General features: G+C 41.9%; 1 protein-coding gene across 1 annotated transcript; it reads right to left on the bottom strand.

Moving 5' to 3' along the window:
* Window positions 1–2,482: 2,482 nt before the first annotated feature.
* LOC111837960 (uncharacterized) lies at window positions 2,483–12,757 on the bottom strand. Its single transcript, XM_023800454.2, has 9 exons — window positions 12,411–12,757; window positions 10,685–11,041; window positions 9,046–9,182; window positions 8,749–8,902; window positions 8,490–8,602; window positions 8,081–8,231; window positions 6,828–7,163; window positions 6,604–6,700; window positions 2,483–3,710 (listed from the first exon to the last, which is right to left on the bottom strand). The coding sequence occupies exons 1-9, from the start codon at window positions 12,697–12,699 to the stop codon at window positions 3,596–3,598; spliced, it is 1,749 nt and encodes a 582-aa protein (XP_023656222.2). The 5' UTR covers window positions 12,700–12,757; the 3' UTR covers window positions 2,483–3,595.
* Window positions 12,758–13,093: the final 336 nt, after the last annotated feature.

Here is a 13,093-nt window from a genome sequence, read left to right as displayed (position 1 = left end):
GTAATTTGCGAACAGCCGAACATCATTTCTCATTGTTTCCCATGTGTTGCAAATGTTTTAATACATGTATGCAAATTATTATGTATAATTCTCCTCATTTGATATAATTATCAGTTGCTCATGTTTTATTAATCAAAATGCATTATGTAGTTTCCCAGTGAAAAACATTTACGCCCAAAATTGTACAGCCAACCTTTCTACATCGTGACTTTCCCCATCGCGGTTTCTGTATAAGGCCAGCAGACCAGAAAATTTAGTAACTCATAAATGCATAAAATATACACACAATGTTGGTCTGGAGGATGGCAAGCATGTTTAGAGCCTCATGTGATATCTTGTGATAATCTTGCACTGATCTTTGTATGCCACATTTGTCATATCTTCTCGATCCGCTCGCCATGGAGACCAAAAAAAAATTACTATTTTTTTTCCCCAAACCCCTGCAATGTGGAAGGGTTGACTGAATATTTAAGTGATCATTGTACCACCACAGGCAAAACAGTTCACCAAACATCAAAATGAATGAAGCACATATTTAATAAATTCCAGTGACACGGTATTGTTCCCATGTCTGTTAAAGTTGTAACTTGCTTCTCAAGTGAATGGGACGTTTCTCATGTCTTAGATATACCAGTGATGCTGGGTTTTGAATTAACTTAACACGTGGAACTCATTAACTATGATTTGTAAAGCACATTTGCGTAGCAAGAGTGTCACGGAGTTGCTACACTTTCTGAACATCAACTTCCTGCTGGTGGAAGATGCAGTAGAGAAAAAGGAGTGAGAGTGTATGGTGATGTGGTGAGTGAGAATAAGACTGCAGAACGGAGAGAGAAGCAGAAGACGGCGAAGACACCAACCTGTCCCCAGTGAGATATGAGCCACGATTGTAAACCACGTGATCAACCAAGACCTTATAATGCAGATGCTGGTCAGACAGTACCGCCAAATGTCTGCTGGTCCACTGTGTCCTCAATCATCTAAACTTTCAGGAGAGAAAATGGGTATCTACTTCTATAATACTGCAATTTATTCTACTGGGTTTCCTGCTATTACAGTAAATCGATATGATTTAGGTTCATAATTAATAAATGTATTATGCCGTACAAAACTGAGCATCTACTTCATGCTGGAGACAAGAGCAACTTCACACCTCAGCAAGAGGAAGGAAATATGCATCTGAGAGTTCACTGCTGTGGGGGAACAAAACACAGGCAAAGGTTTGAAGACCGTCCTGCCTCGCTGGTCATTCGACCTGGCTTTGCCTTGGTAGCTTAGCGGTTTACCTGTGTCTGCTTGGAGCGACTGTGGGCTACAGCCATCCAGAAGATCCAAGCAAGCTGATGTTTGAATGAACTTTGATGCAGCTGGACATTGTTAGCTGCCAGCAAAATATCACCTCTGCACAGAGATGGGCACAAATGCATAATAACGTATTGTGTTACAAATTAAAAATACTTGCTCATGAAATGTAACAAAATAAAACACAAAATACTGGAGTGAGGAAATGTGTTTAAAATACAAATATGTAAATTGAAAATACATGTAAAATAGTAACGAATACGTGCATTATTACAGCCCTAGTAATATATAGTATTTACAAAATATACAGAATGTTATAACTTTAAACTGAATAATTTTGTTATTTACATGTGTTACAGCGTTAACTGTTAAATAAAAAAGTTACTTTCGTAACATTAGTAACGCAATGTGAACTCAACAGGCGGCATATGCAGCAGCGGCTTGGGAGGGGAATTCGGTTTCCCTATGTTTCCCCTGTCTTTCAGGAAATAATGTTTCCCTTAATATTAAAGCAAAGAGGTATGTGAAATATCTGAAAATCATTCGGGTACATTATTACATGTGGATACTGTACTGTTATTAGTACCGAGGCCCAGAGTTGCTGTATACCTGTTTTAACAGGGGGGAACCAAATATCCTGAATGTCAGGAAATAATGTTTCTCCTAATCTTTAGGCAAATATGTATGTGAGATGTCTGAAAATCACTCAGGTACATTATTATATGTGAATACAGTAGATCGTCACGCATAATATAGTCTTATAAGAAATACAATACCGTTTTCATCACGAAATATCTCTATCCAACGAATTAAATACTTTCATTTATTATCTGTAAAAACAAACATTTTAAAGGCGTGTGATGTTTTAAAATATATGGCTTGTTTACCTCAAGAGCTTCGTAAAAAGACATGAAAACAACAGCGAAACCGTGTACAAATCAGCACGCGACAGGGGAAACATAGGGAAACTGAATTGCCCGGAACACCGGGAGACGGAACCGCCAAACAAATGTTCACGATCTCGGATCGCGGTTTCGGTCTCGGATTCAGACCCATTACACCCTTAATTTACACCCATAATTTCCCGCAGAATTAGCAGCGGTGGCTGTCAGGGGAGCCGGCGTGTTTGTGTGCACGGGCAAGCAGGAACAATAAAGCTTTCCTAAATTAATTATCATAATGTGTGAATTTCCAGCTTTATTTTACAGTGGGCTGGCAAACTTGCGCAAACTCAAATAAAAGATTACATTTTTTAAGATAATACGCTCAAAAAAAGGAGTAACCCGCGGCAGTGACACATATAATATTCAACGTTACTAGTCGCTTCTGTTTTACAGAACCGACTGGCTATAAAAACACCTACGTTTACTGAATAAAAATTTATTTTGCACTTAGGAACAAAAGTGGCTAGCCTGTTTTCTGTGTATTACAGCCAATGAAGCCTTACATGACAAACCACAAGAGGAACATGCGTATTGAAATGAACTGGAATGCCACTAGCAGGCCAGCAAATTAACTCAAGTTCTAGAGTACAGCACTGCGGTTTGCTAATTGCTCTGTTTTTCTGTCCTACAATGACATTCAGTGAGCAATATCTTGTAGCATATTTTACTACATACTTTATATTAAGGCAATTTGCACCGAGCACCAAAGCACCTTCTTTCCTTGGATTACCGGTCATGGGAAAACGAAGTTCAAAATGAGCAAACTGCGCCCAGTAGGACGTGTCACGTGATTTACTTGCATTCAGCCGAAGACGGTGATAGGCTGTAATAAAAAGTCCGTAAGCCTGGTGAATAAGGGTCTTAAAATGACAGAAAATAAATAAATAAAATGGCATATAACACCAAGTATTTTAAATACATATAATGCAGTCTCTCGAAGTATTTTGTTACAATTTTTTTCTGTTCAGCAAAATACAAAATTACAAAATACTTAAAAGTAATTAAATATGTATTTTAAATACATTTAATTGAAATACTGCCCATCTCTGCCTCTGCAAACCCACAGGCCCACAAAGCCACCAGCACCAGGGTTTGGCAGGTTGTTTCTGGGACACTGTCATATGCCCGCGACTGTAAGACGAATGAGAGAAAAAGCTTATCCCAGAAACTATGGAGGCAAGGCAGTGAACACCACAGGATGGGGAGCCAACCCATCACAGGGCACACTTACACACCAAATGACAAAAAGTTTTGAAAAACAAAACATCTTGATTTCATTAAAAATGTAAAGATTTGTTTACATGTATTGAAAAATTAATTCATTTTCTCTTAATAAACTACATTGTGCTTTAAATCTTCCTGATATCCATCATGGGGCTGACTGTAAGTAGGGTCATCTGGTCCCGCACTGAGGTGTACTTCACGGGGGGAGGGGGAGGCTTGAAAGGCGGGGGCAAATCCAATCTAGGGAAGATGTACAGGCACAAACATGTAACTACTGACATAGGCTCAGGAGGACGTTTTGAGCTTGTGCTGAAAGCCAGAACGATAAACAAACTTTATTTAAGTTATTTGGTTTCATCAACAGCTAACAACAGGACATGCCTGAAAACATAGGCTGGCTTTTTTGGTTTTAAACTATACAATGGGCACACTGCACGACAGTATTCTGTATCCCTACTTCCAGGGCTTCTGTGTATAGAAAAGTGTACCGTCAGTCCTGCTGCAACGCGACAAATGCGTTCCTGAAAAACCTCGAGTATATTTCCGTACTAAGATCCACATATGCAATGGGAAAAATAGGGTTAAGCCAAATGCGGCTCCAAAACTCCAAACGAAAGGAATTAAATTATAAAAACAGTGCTGCAAATGGCTAATAATATTATAATGTGCATTAAGAATAAAAAAATTATAAAAATACATTAATAAAATCGATCATAAACATCTCCTATGGGTCTTATGACTGCGCATTGATCGCTTCAGCCAAACAGGCCAAAGTCGCTAACTCTGCGGAGAGCCGCGAGTATAAACGGCCCAAACGACGATTCATGAAACATTTACTGTATTATGGCCCCACTAGATGGTGCTCTTGGTTTACTTTGGGGCATGCTTTGGTTCACGAAGCGTCATTTTGACCATCATTAGTCGGGAGTGTTAAGCCGCAGCCACTATGCACACGGCATAAATAAAACGGATTACGGTATCAGGGGGGCACTGAAGGCAACGTGGCTACTGCCAATCTACGAAAAGCAAATGTAATGGAATTCAAAAACGCTGCTCTGCTTTTAAATGATAATTTGTCAAATATGTTTAGATCTTTAGAATCTAAAACTTTGACCAGTGCAATGTGTGGATCTGCAAAAAGTCTGATTCTGATTTGAAAACCAGTTAGACCGATTCACTGAAAAGAACCGGTTAAAAAGAAAGATTTGTTCATTTTTATAGCTGTTTTTCTGTGCAAGTAGTGTTTCTTGCTAAGACCTTGTGCTGTAGTTTGCACAGTGCTTTTCTATACAACTAAAAATTCCGCAAATACAGATGCGATTCCACATTGTATTAGACTTGGGTACCAATATATCAATCGCATTAGAACAGTTTTGTGGTGTGATGTCATGCGTTATGGCAGGACTGACTGTACTTTATTCTGAAAAATGTACCATAAACTATACACTCACCTAAAGGATTATTAGGAACACCTGTTCAATTTCTCATTAATGCAATTATCTAATCAACCAATCACATGGCAGTTGCTTCAATGCATTTAGGGGTGTGGTCCTGGTCAAGACAATCTCCTGAACTCCAAACTGAATGTCAGAATGGGAAAGAAAGGTGATTTAAGCAATTTTGAGCGTGGCATGGTTGATGGTGCCAGACGGGCCGGTCTGAGTATTTCACAATCTGCTCAGTTACTGGGATTTTCACGCACAAGAACTCGTGGCCATAGGTGGAAATTAGCGGGAGAACATTTCAAACTGGATTTAAGGAAGCACTTCTTTACACAGCGTGTAGTCAGAGTATGGAATAGTCTTCCTGATAATGTAGTGCAAGCTGAATCCTTGGGTTCCTTTAAATCAGAGCTAGATAAGATTTTAACAACTCTGAGCTATTAGTTAAGTTCTCCCCAAGCGAGCTCGATGGGCCGAATGGCCTCCTCTCATTTGTATAGTTCTTATGTTCTTCTTATGTTCTTACAACCATTTCTAGGGTTTACAAAGAATGGTGTGCAAAGGGAAAAACATCCAGTATGCGGCAGTCCTGTGGGCGAAAATGCCTTGTGGATGCTAGAGGTCAGAGGAGAATGGGCCGACTGATTCAAGCTGATAGAAGACCAACTTTGACTGAAATAACCACTCGTTACAACCGAGGTATGCAGCAAAGCATTTGTGAAGCCACAACACGCACAACCTTGAGGCGGATGGGCTACAACAGCAGAAGACCCCACCGGGTACCACTCATCTCCACTACAGATAGGAAAAAGAGGCTACAATTTGCACGAGCTCACCAAAATTGGACAGTTGAAGACTGGAAAAATGTTGCCTGGTCTGATGAGTCTCAAGTCAAGTCTCAAGTCTCGTTTATTTATATAGCCCTTTCAACCACAACGTAGACCAAAGGACTGTACACGAGTCTCGATTTCTGTAGAGATATTAAAATGGTAGAGTCAGAATTTGGCGTAAACAGAATGAGAACATGGATCCATCATGCCTTGTTACCACTGTGCAGGCTGGTGGTGGTGGTGTAATGGTGTGGGGGATGTTTTCTTGGCACACTTTAGGCCCCTTAGTGTCAATTGGGCATCGTTTAAATGCCACGGCCTACCTGAGCATTGTTTCTGACCATGTCCATCCCTTTATGACCACCATGTACCCATCCTCTGATGGCTACTTCCAGCAGGATAATGCACCATGTCACAAAGCTCGAATCATTTCAAATTGGTTTCTTGAACATGACAATGAGTTCACTGTACTAAAATGGCCCCCACAGTCACCAGATCTCAACCCAATAGAGCATCTTTGGGATATGGTGGAACGGGAGCTTTGTGCCCTGGATGTGCATCCCACAAATCTCCATCAACTGCAAGATGCTATCCTATCAATATGGGCCAACATTTCTAAAGAATGCTTTCAGCACCTTGTTGAATCAATGCCACGTAGAATTAAGGCAGTTCTGAAGGCGAAAGGGGGTCAAACACCGTATTAGTATGGTGTTCCTAATAATCCTTTAGGTGAGTGTATGTGGTATTTAGATGAAAGATGGTGTTAAATCAGTAAATGTAAATCGTTAAAGCTGTAATTCAATCAGTAGGCCTATATGTTGATTTCTGTCAAAGGGTGCTGAGAGACACAGCATGACTTACCGTCTCTGTATCCTGTATCGTGTGTACAAACCAGTCACGACAGCTGCCAGGACAAGGAAGGAGAACAAGGTAGCTAACCCTGTCCTTTTACTGGTCCCTTTACAGTGGAAGCAGCGAGGGCACAAATGGAAGTTCATGTAAGAAACCATAAAAGAGATGTGAGCGGTGTTAGAGATTTGCTGATTGGTTGTGCCATGAGTCGGTTTCTGTCCTTGAAGCAGTACCTGACAAATGTGTGACGTTAACTTTGGGTGATGTCGCCAGATTCGTGGCGGTCCCATCAAGCGTCGGTGATGCAGTAGACAGCAGGCCAAACCCTAGGGTCAGCGTGGCATTGAGATCCGACCACGGCGTGGTTTCGTTGGCTGGCTGTGTCGTGCTGTTGCCAGTGAAGTATGTTGTTGTTCCATTCTCCGGAGCAGATTGTGGCGTCCTAGGACTGGGGGTCATCCCCCATTGGTTGAATGTGGAGCCAGGCATTGTGGAGCTGATGCTGCTCTGGGGGGGGTCACTTTTATCTTCTGTTACATAAGTTTTGTCTGCTTCATGCCAGGTGGGGCCTTGTGGAAAAAGAGGGAAAAACACAGGGTTTTCTAACTTTTCCATCTATAGCAAAGAATTACTGGAAAGTAAATGGAAGATAGTAGATTAAACTGGTGTTTTGTTTTCCTTTTTCAGTCCCAAAAATGAACATGCTTTTCTGAATTTGTCCTCTAGATTTCAGCAAATACACCCATTGTGAACAGCGACACCGATCATGGGATGCTGCTCCTGTAACAACCTACCAGCTTCAATCTCTGTTCTGTGTTCACCACTAGAGGTCAGTAGAGGAACGGCCTCAATTAGACCAGAATTTATCCAGCTTGTACGATAATCGTACTTTATTTGCTGTTTCTACAAGCACAATTGTTTTCACATTTGCTGTCTTGCACTGCTTTGAGAAATACAAATATACAGGTTAGAATGAAGTTTGGAGTCAGAGAGCAGGACCAGCCATTTATCTGGTGCCTGTGTGACATTTGTAATGGTTGAGCGTCTTGCTCAATGACCCAACAGCGATGCGGCTATTCTGCTGACCCTGGAGTTTGAACTGGTGATCGTCCAATCACAAGCACCGAGGTCTAATGGTCTAATCCATAGAGTGACACACGATTAGTGTAGCTGTCTAGGTCCTGAATAATATTAACACAGTTTAACATGGTAATAATATTAACACGGTAATAATATTAACACGGTTTTACACAGTAATAATATTAACACGGTTTAACACGGTAATAATATTAACACAGTTTAACACGGTAATAATATAAACACGGTTTATCACGGTAATAATATTAACACGGTTTATCACTGTAATAATATTAACACGGTTTAACACGGTAATAATATAAACACGGTTTATCACGGTGATAATATTAACACGTTTCAAGCCACTCGTCAGACAATTCAACATCGATCAGACAGTAGTAACACTTACCCACGTGGCTATGCACGGTCACAGTTACCACAGCTCGCTTTTGCAGTTGGGGGGGGGCAACCATGGTTGCGGTCACAGTATAAATCCCTGCTTGGTTCTCGCTGACCCCCGAGAGCTGAAGCAGGCTGAAGTTAGACACGGTCACATTATCCTGACAAGGGACAGCAACACATAAAGCTTTAGAGAATGCTGATTTATGTAACAGCTCTCACGAATCACAACACACGGGCTATTTTATGATTTATTCTGAATAATTGTAATTGTATAGTCCCTTGCACAACATAATACACATTCATATAATTCATGTTTATTCACTTTCTATCTTTCTATTATGTACACTATGTTGATACACTTCATGTTTATATGCATAATATAAATGTCCTGTGAGATCATGGCAGTGACTTCTCACCTTGGTCCATGTGTACCTCAGTGACGAGGATGCGTCAGACACACAGGAGAGGGTAGCATTCTGTCCAGTGTCAGCCTGGATTGCCCTGCTGTTACATCTCAGGTCATCCATAACTTTTTTGCAAGGGAGAGGTAAGGGTACATCATTTTGTTAGGCACAAGGCACTTAATTAGGCATTAAGAAGATGAAAAACAAGCTACGGTTTCACTAGGTGATGATGATGACTGATGGTGGCTTCATTGCAAAATGTGTTACTCACAGTGGACTGTGAGATTGATGGTGATGTTGTGGTTTTTGAAAAGTAGGCCAGACGACTGACTGCTGGGCTGGCAGACATAGAGGCCACTGTGGTGCCTCGTCACGTTTGCCAGAGTGAAGATCCCATCCTGGCTCCACATCACAGATGTATTTTTCTGAAAGTCAAGGAAATGTTCATTGGGTATTCAATGCTCTTTTCAGACTTGAAAAAACAGGATTTTTGTGATGAAAAATACGCATTGTGAAATGATCACATACAAGACGAGGCTGGTGGGCATGTAAGGGAGGAGCTCTTTACCAGGGAATGACTGAGGGTGTAGGTGTCGGCAGGGGGGGTACTGTTGCAGAAGATGGTCACTTGGTCCCCCTCTTTCAACCCATAATCGAGATTCATCACAGTGGCATACAGTTTGATATCCAGTGGATGGACATGATCTGAGGGTACATGGAGTGTATGCCTCATTATTAATGTGCCCTGATTGTTTCTGTCTACCTGATCATTAATGTGAATTGGCTGTTGTGTGTATATTGTCATTAGCACGTGTTTATCAATACCAAGTACACATAGAGCATTCGTGCTAACTTGGCTTCCAAGAACGAATTTAGGAAGCAATGAATTATGGGATTGTTCTTGTTGGAGCGGAAACAACCAATGCATCCTTGGTAATTTGGGCATCGCAAGAACAACATCCGGGGATTTTGATTGTCCTCCAAACTTCTGTTTTTGAGTATTGGAACTGTACTTCAGCAATGGCAGATGACGTCAAACGAGTATTCAAGAACACAAGAACAGTCAGGTATGGACATAGATAAACACCCTTTGTTTTTTGCACTTCTGCATTAAATTGCCCTGATTTTTTCTGTGTATCTTATCAATAACGTGACCTGGTTGTTCTGCATTATTTCCATACATAAATTATATGAACAAAGGTATTGGGACACCTGGCCATTACACCTACAGGAACTTTTATGACATCCCATTCTAACCCCCCCCCCCCCTTTTGCAGCTACAGTATAACAGCTGCCACTCTTGTGGGGAGACTTTCTACAAGATTTTAGAGTGTGTCTCTGGGAAATTTTGCCCATTCATCCAGAATAGCATTTGTGAGGTCAGGCGCTGATGTTGGGCATGAAGGTCTGGGTGGCAATCTGTTCTAGTTTTTCCCAACGATGTTAGATCGAGTTCAGGTCAGGGCTCTACTCGAGCCAGTCAAATTCTTCCAACTCACCCAACCATGTCTTGGACCTTGCTTTGTGCACTGTGGCGCAGTCGTGTTGGAAAAGGGCCTTCCCCAAACTGTCCCCATAAAGTAGGAAGCATAAGGAAGAATTGTCCAAAATATCTTGGCATGCTGAAGCATTTACCTTTACTGGGACTAGCCCTACCCCTGAAAACAACCCCATACCATTAACCCCCTCCATCAAATGTTACAGCAGGACTGTGCAGTCAGGCAGGTAAAATTTTGCTGGCATCTGCCAAACCCAGACTCGCCATTAGACTCCCAGACAGAGAAGCATGATTCATCACTCCATAGAACATGTCTCCACTGCTCCAGAGGGGTGGTTGCATGCAGCTGCTCGGCCATGGAAGCCCATTCCATGAAGCTCCCGGCGCACAGACTATGTGCTGGGGTTAATGCCAGGGGAAGTTTGGAACTCTGCAGTTACTGAGTTGTCAGAGCCAGTGACTTTTATGCACTATGTGCCTCAGCACTCGGCAACCCCAATTTGTCACTTTACGTGATCTGTCACTTCATGGCTGAGTTTCTGCTGTTCCTAAACGCTCCCGTTGCAATAATACCACTAACAGTTGACTGTGGAATGGCTAGCAGGAAAGATTCACAAACTGACTTATTGCAAAGGTGGAATCCTACGCTTGAAATCACTGAGCTCTTCAGAACAGAAAGCTAAACAAAAATAAATTTAATGAGTCATACCTTTGACCAGCAGGTGTGTCACGCTTCTGATAGCTCCATTAGGGAAGGTGCTGAGAGTGCATATGTAGTTGCCACTGTCCCACACGCTCACGTTATAGAGCTGCAGGATCGATCCCGTCAGTTTCTCCTGGCGTTTCTTTAGCTTGACTGAGATGTTGGCTCTGTGCATGTGAGTCTGGGCAGTGGGGGCGTGGACCAGGAGCCGGCTCTCGGCCTGCTGCCCCACTTCTTGCTTCTTCCACTCAAGCATGGTCACCATGGTTCCAGAAGAGTTAACCATCTCACACGGCAGGCTAACATTCTCCCCAACCATAGCATTCACTTCCTCTCTGTAGTCCACCTGGATGGTGTGAAGTCCTGATGGCCAGATCGCATGACTTTAAGAGACTAATACAGTTAAGTAGCTATTGTTAAACCCTTGGTTAGTTGCCATTGACCTCACAGTTATGTAAATACGTATTACAAGGGTTTCCAGTCGTTTCAGCACATGTAATAAATTACCTTAAATCAATTACAGTCAGTTCCCAGGTTTAAGGACATCTTAGTCACGGACAACTCGTACTTACAAATCGACTGCCTATTATATAAAAAAATTCAAGTTAAATACAATGATTTGTAATAATGAACGCACACACTACTTTGGGATGTCATGACAACATTGAGGCACAGAACCGTAGGTAGTTGGTTTTATTATTACTGTATTATTGATATTATGTACAGTATTGTCATTTTTTTGACTTATCCACAAAATCGATTTAAACACAGACTAAGGGAACAGATCTCGTTCATAACCTGGGGACTGCCTGCATATGATCTCTATGAGACACAAGTTTTCATTGCACAATTTTCTATACATTTTTTAAGGATCCTTCTCTTGGATGGGAATCCCTTAAGTCGCTTACAGACAACAGTGTGTGCTTGTTTTACTTTGAGCCAAATGTAATGAAAAAATTTCACCCAGTCCTGAATCTCTGACTAAGGCTTTTTGGTTGTCCAATTCATATGAGGTTTTAAAAGTGACAGCAAGACTGGAGTGTTGTTTTCTGATGTCGTTCTGTTGCATGCAGCATTTAGTGTCCCATCCAGAGCAGCGTGAAGCAGAAGAGTGCAACACCACAAGAAGCCAGACAGGAGTGAGGAGAGTGCGGCAAAAGCACAATGCAGAGAAGAAGTAGAAAGTCAAAGCTGAGACCTTCTATGACTGCCGGAGTTTTGTAAAGACATGGTGTTAAGATACTTCAGGACATGAAGGACCAAGATCTGAGAAATATACCACAATCCAAACATCTAGCATTGTAATAGATATTAATAGTCCCTCTTGAACAGCATTCTGAAAAATAACATTAGAAGTATTTTATGTTCAATTGTGTAAAATAAATATGGAAAAAATATGCCACCTCAACAAGTTGTGAAGTCTCTAGAAGTCATTGCAAAGAGTAGCAGAACAATGTGTTTGTATATGCACACCTGTGTGTATATGTATACGAGAAACTAACCCCCCTGACATCAGTAAACCATGAACACAATGGAGCCCCCCCCCCAGCATTCCTGCCCTCTGCTGATTTTCACAGATTATCAGAATATCTCTCTGAAGCTCATTGCCTGCCCTCTATTAACTAAAATAGAGACTTATTATGACACACAACCCACAAAGAAACCCCACAATTGGTTGACTATCTGGCCTCTCTAGGATCCCGTTCGTTTAAAAAAAAAAAAAAACTCTTACCTGCTACAAGAGTGAGAAAGACAAATAATGGAGAGACCTGTGTAGATATGCCTTTAGAGAAAGCAGTACAGACTACGAGGCCAATGGCCACCAGCGTGGTGCAGACAGCCATGCTCTGGGGACACGGGTGAGGAAGCAGAAGTCTGACTGCGCACAGCAGTGAGGCCACAGCGCTGCTGCTCCACCGCTGTCTGCACAGGAAATAGCTGTTTCTCAGGCAGTGAAAAACCACCAGCTTCAGCATCCAGCCCACACACGTGTCGGTAGAGATCTGGCCCGGAAGGTGCATCAACGCTGCAACTCAGAGCCTCACTGTCAGCTTCCTTTGCCCTACTTCTCTGGGTTCCTGTATCTGTTCAATTATTTTATGTGTAATTTGGCAGATTGTGTGGTGGCGGCCTTCTAAAGTGGCAAGAGTGACAGGCGGGATAGCAGGGATTCTATTCAATGAAACATCCAAAATAAAGTCCCCTTTAAAATGAAAGTATGCCTGCAGAAAAAGACCAGAGAACAAAACCACACAAACTGCTGAGTTAAACTACAAAGGGACAACAAAGACAGCCGATCACAGGTGTTACTCAAGTCCTACCCGTGTCAGCCCAGCTTGCCCTAACTTATTTATCATGATGAGGAAGAGAAGCAGCTAAACTGCGTTGATTAATGTGTCTATTGACTAGAGGGGA

Source organism: Paramormyrops kingsleyae, chromosome 18 (assembly GCF_048594095.1).
Source record: "Paramormyrops kingsleyae isolate MSU_618 chromosome 18, PKINGS_0.4, whole genome shotgun sequence".
In the NCBI taxonomy this organism is placed as follows: Eukaryota; Metazoa; Chordata; class Actinopteri; order Osteoglossiformes; family Mormyridae; genus Paramormyrops; species Paramormyrops kingsleyae.
Note: the sequence above shows the minus strand (reverse complement) of the source record. Positions and strands in the feature narration are given on the sequence as shown.

Bases quoted from the DNA above. Each gene is read 5' to 3' on its own strand.
- LOC111837960 (XM_023800454.2), bottom strand. From the start codon at position 12,699: ATGCACCTTCCGGGCCAGATCTCTACCGACACGTGTGTGGGCTGGATG. The intron at 8,903-9,045 runs GTAAAGAGCTCC...CTTGACTTTCAG, and splicing joins ACACCCTCAGTCATTCCCTG to AAAAATACATCTGTGATGTG. The intron at 6,701-6,827 runs GTACTGCTTCAA...TCCACTGTAAAG, and splicing joins TAACGTCACACATTTGTCAG to GGACCAGTAAAAGGACAGGG.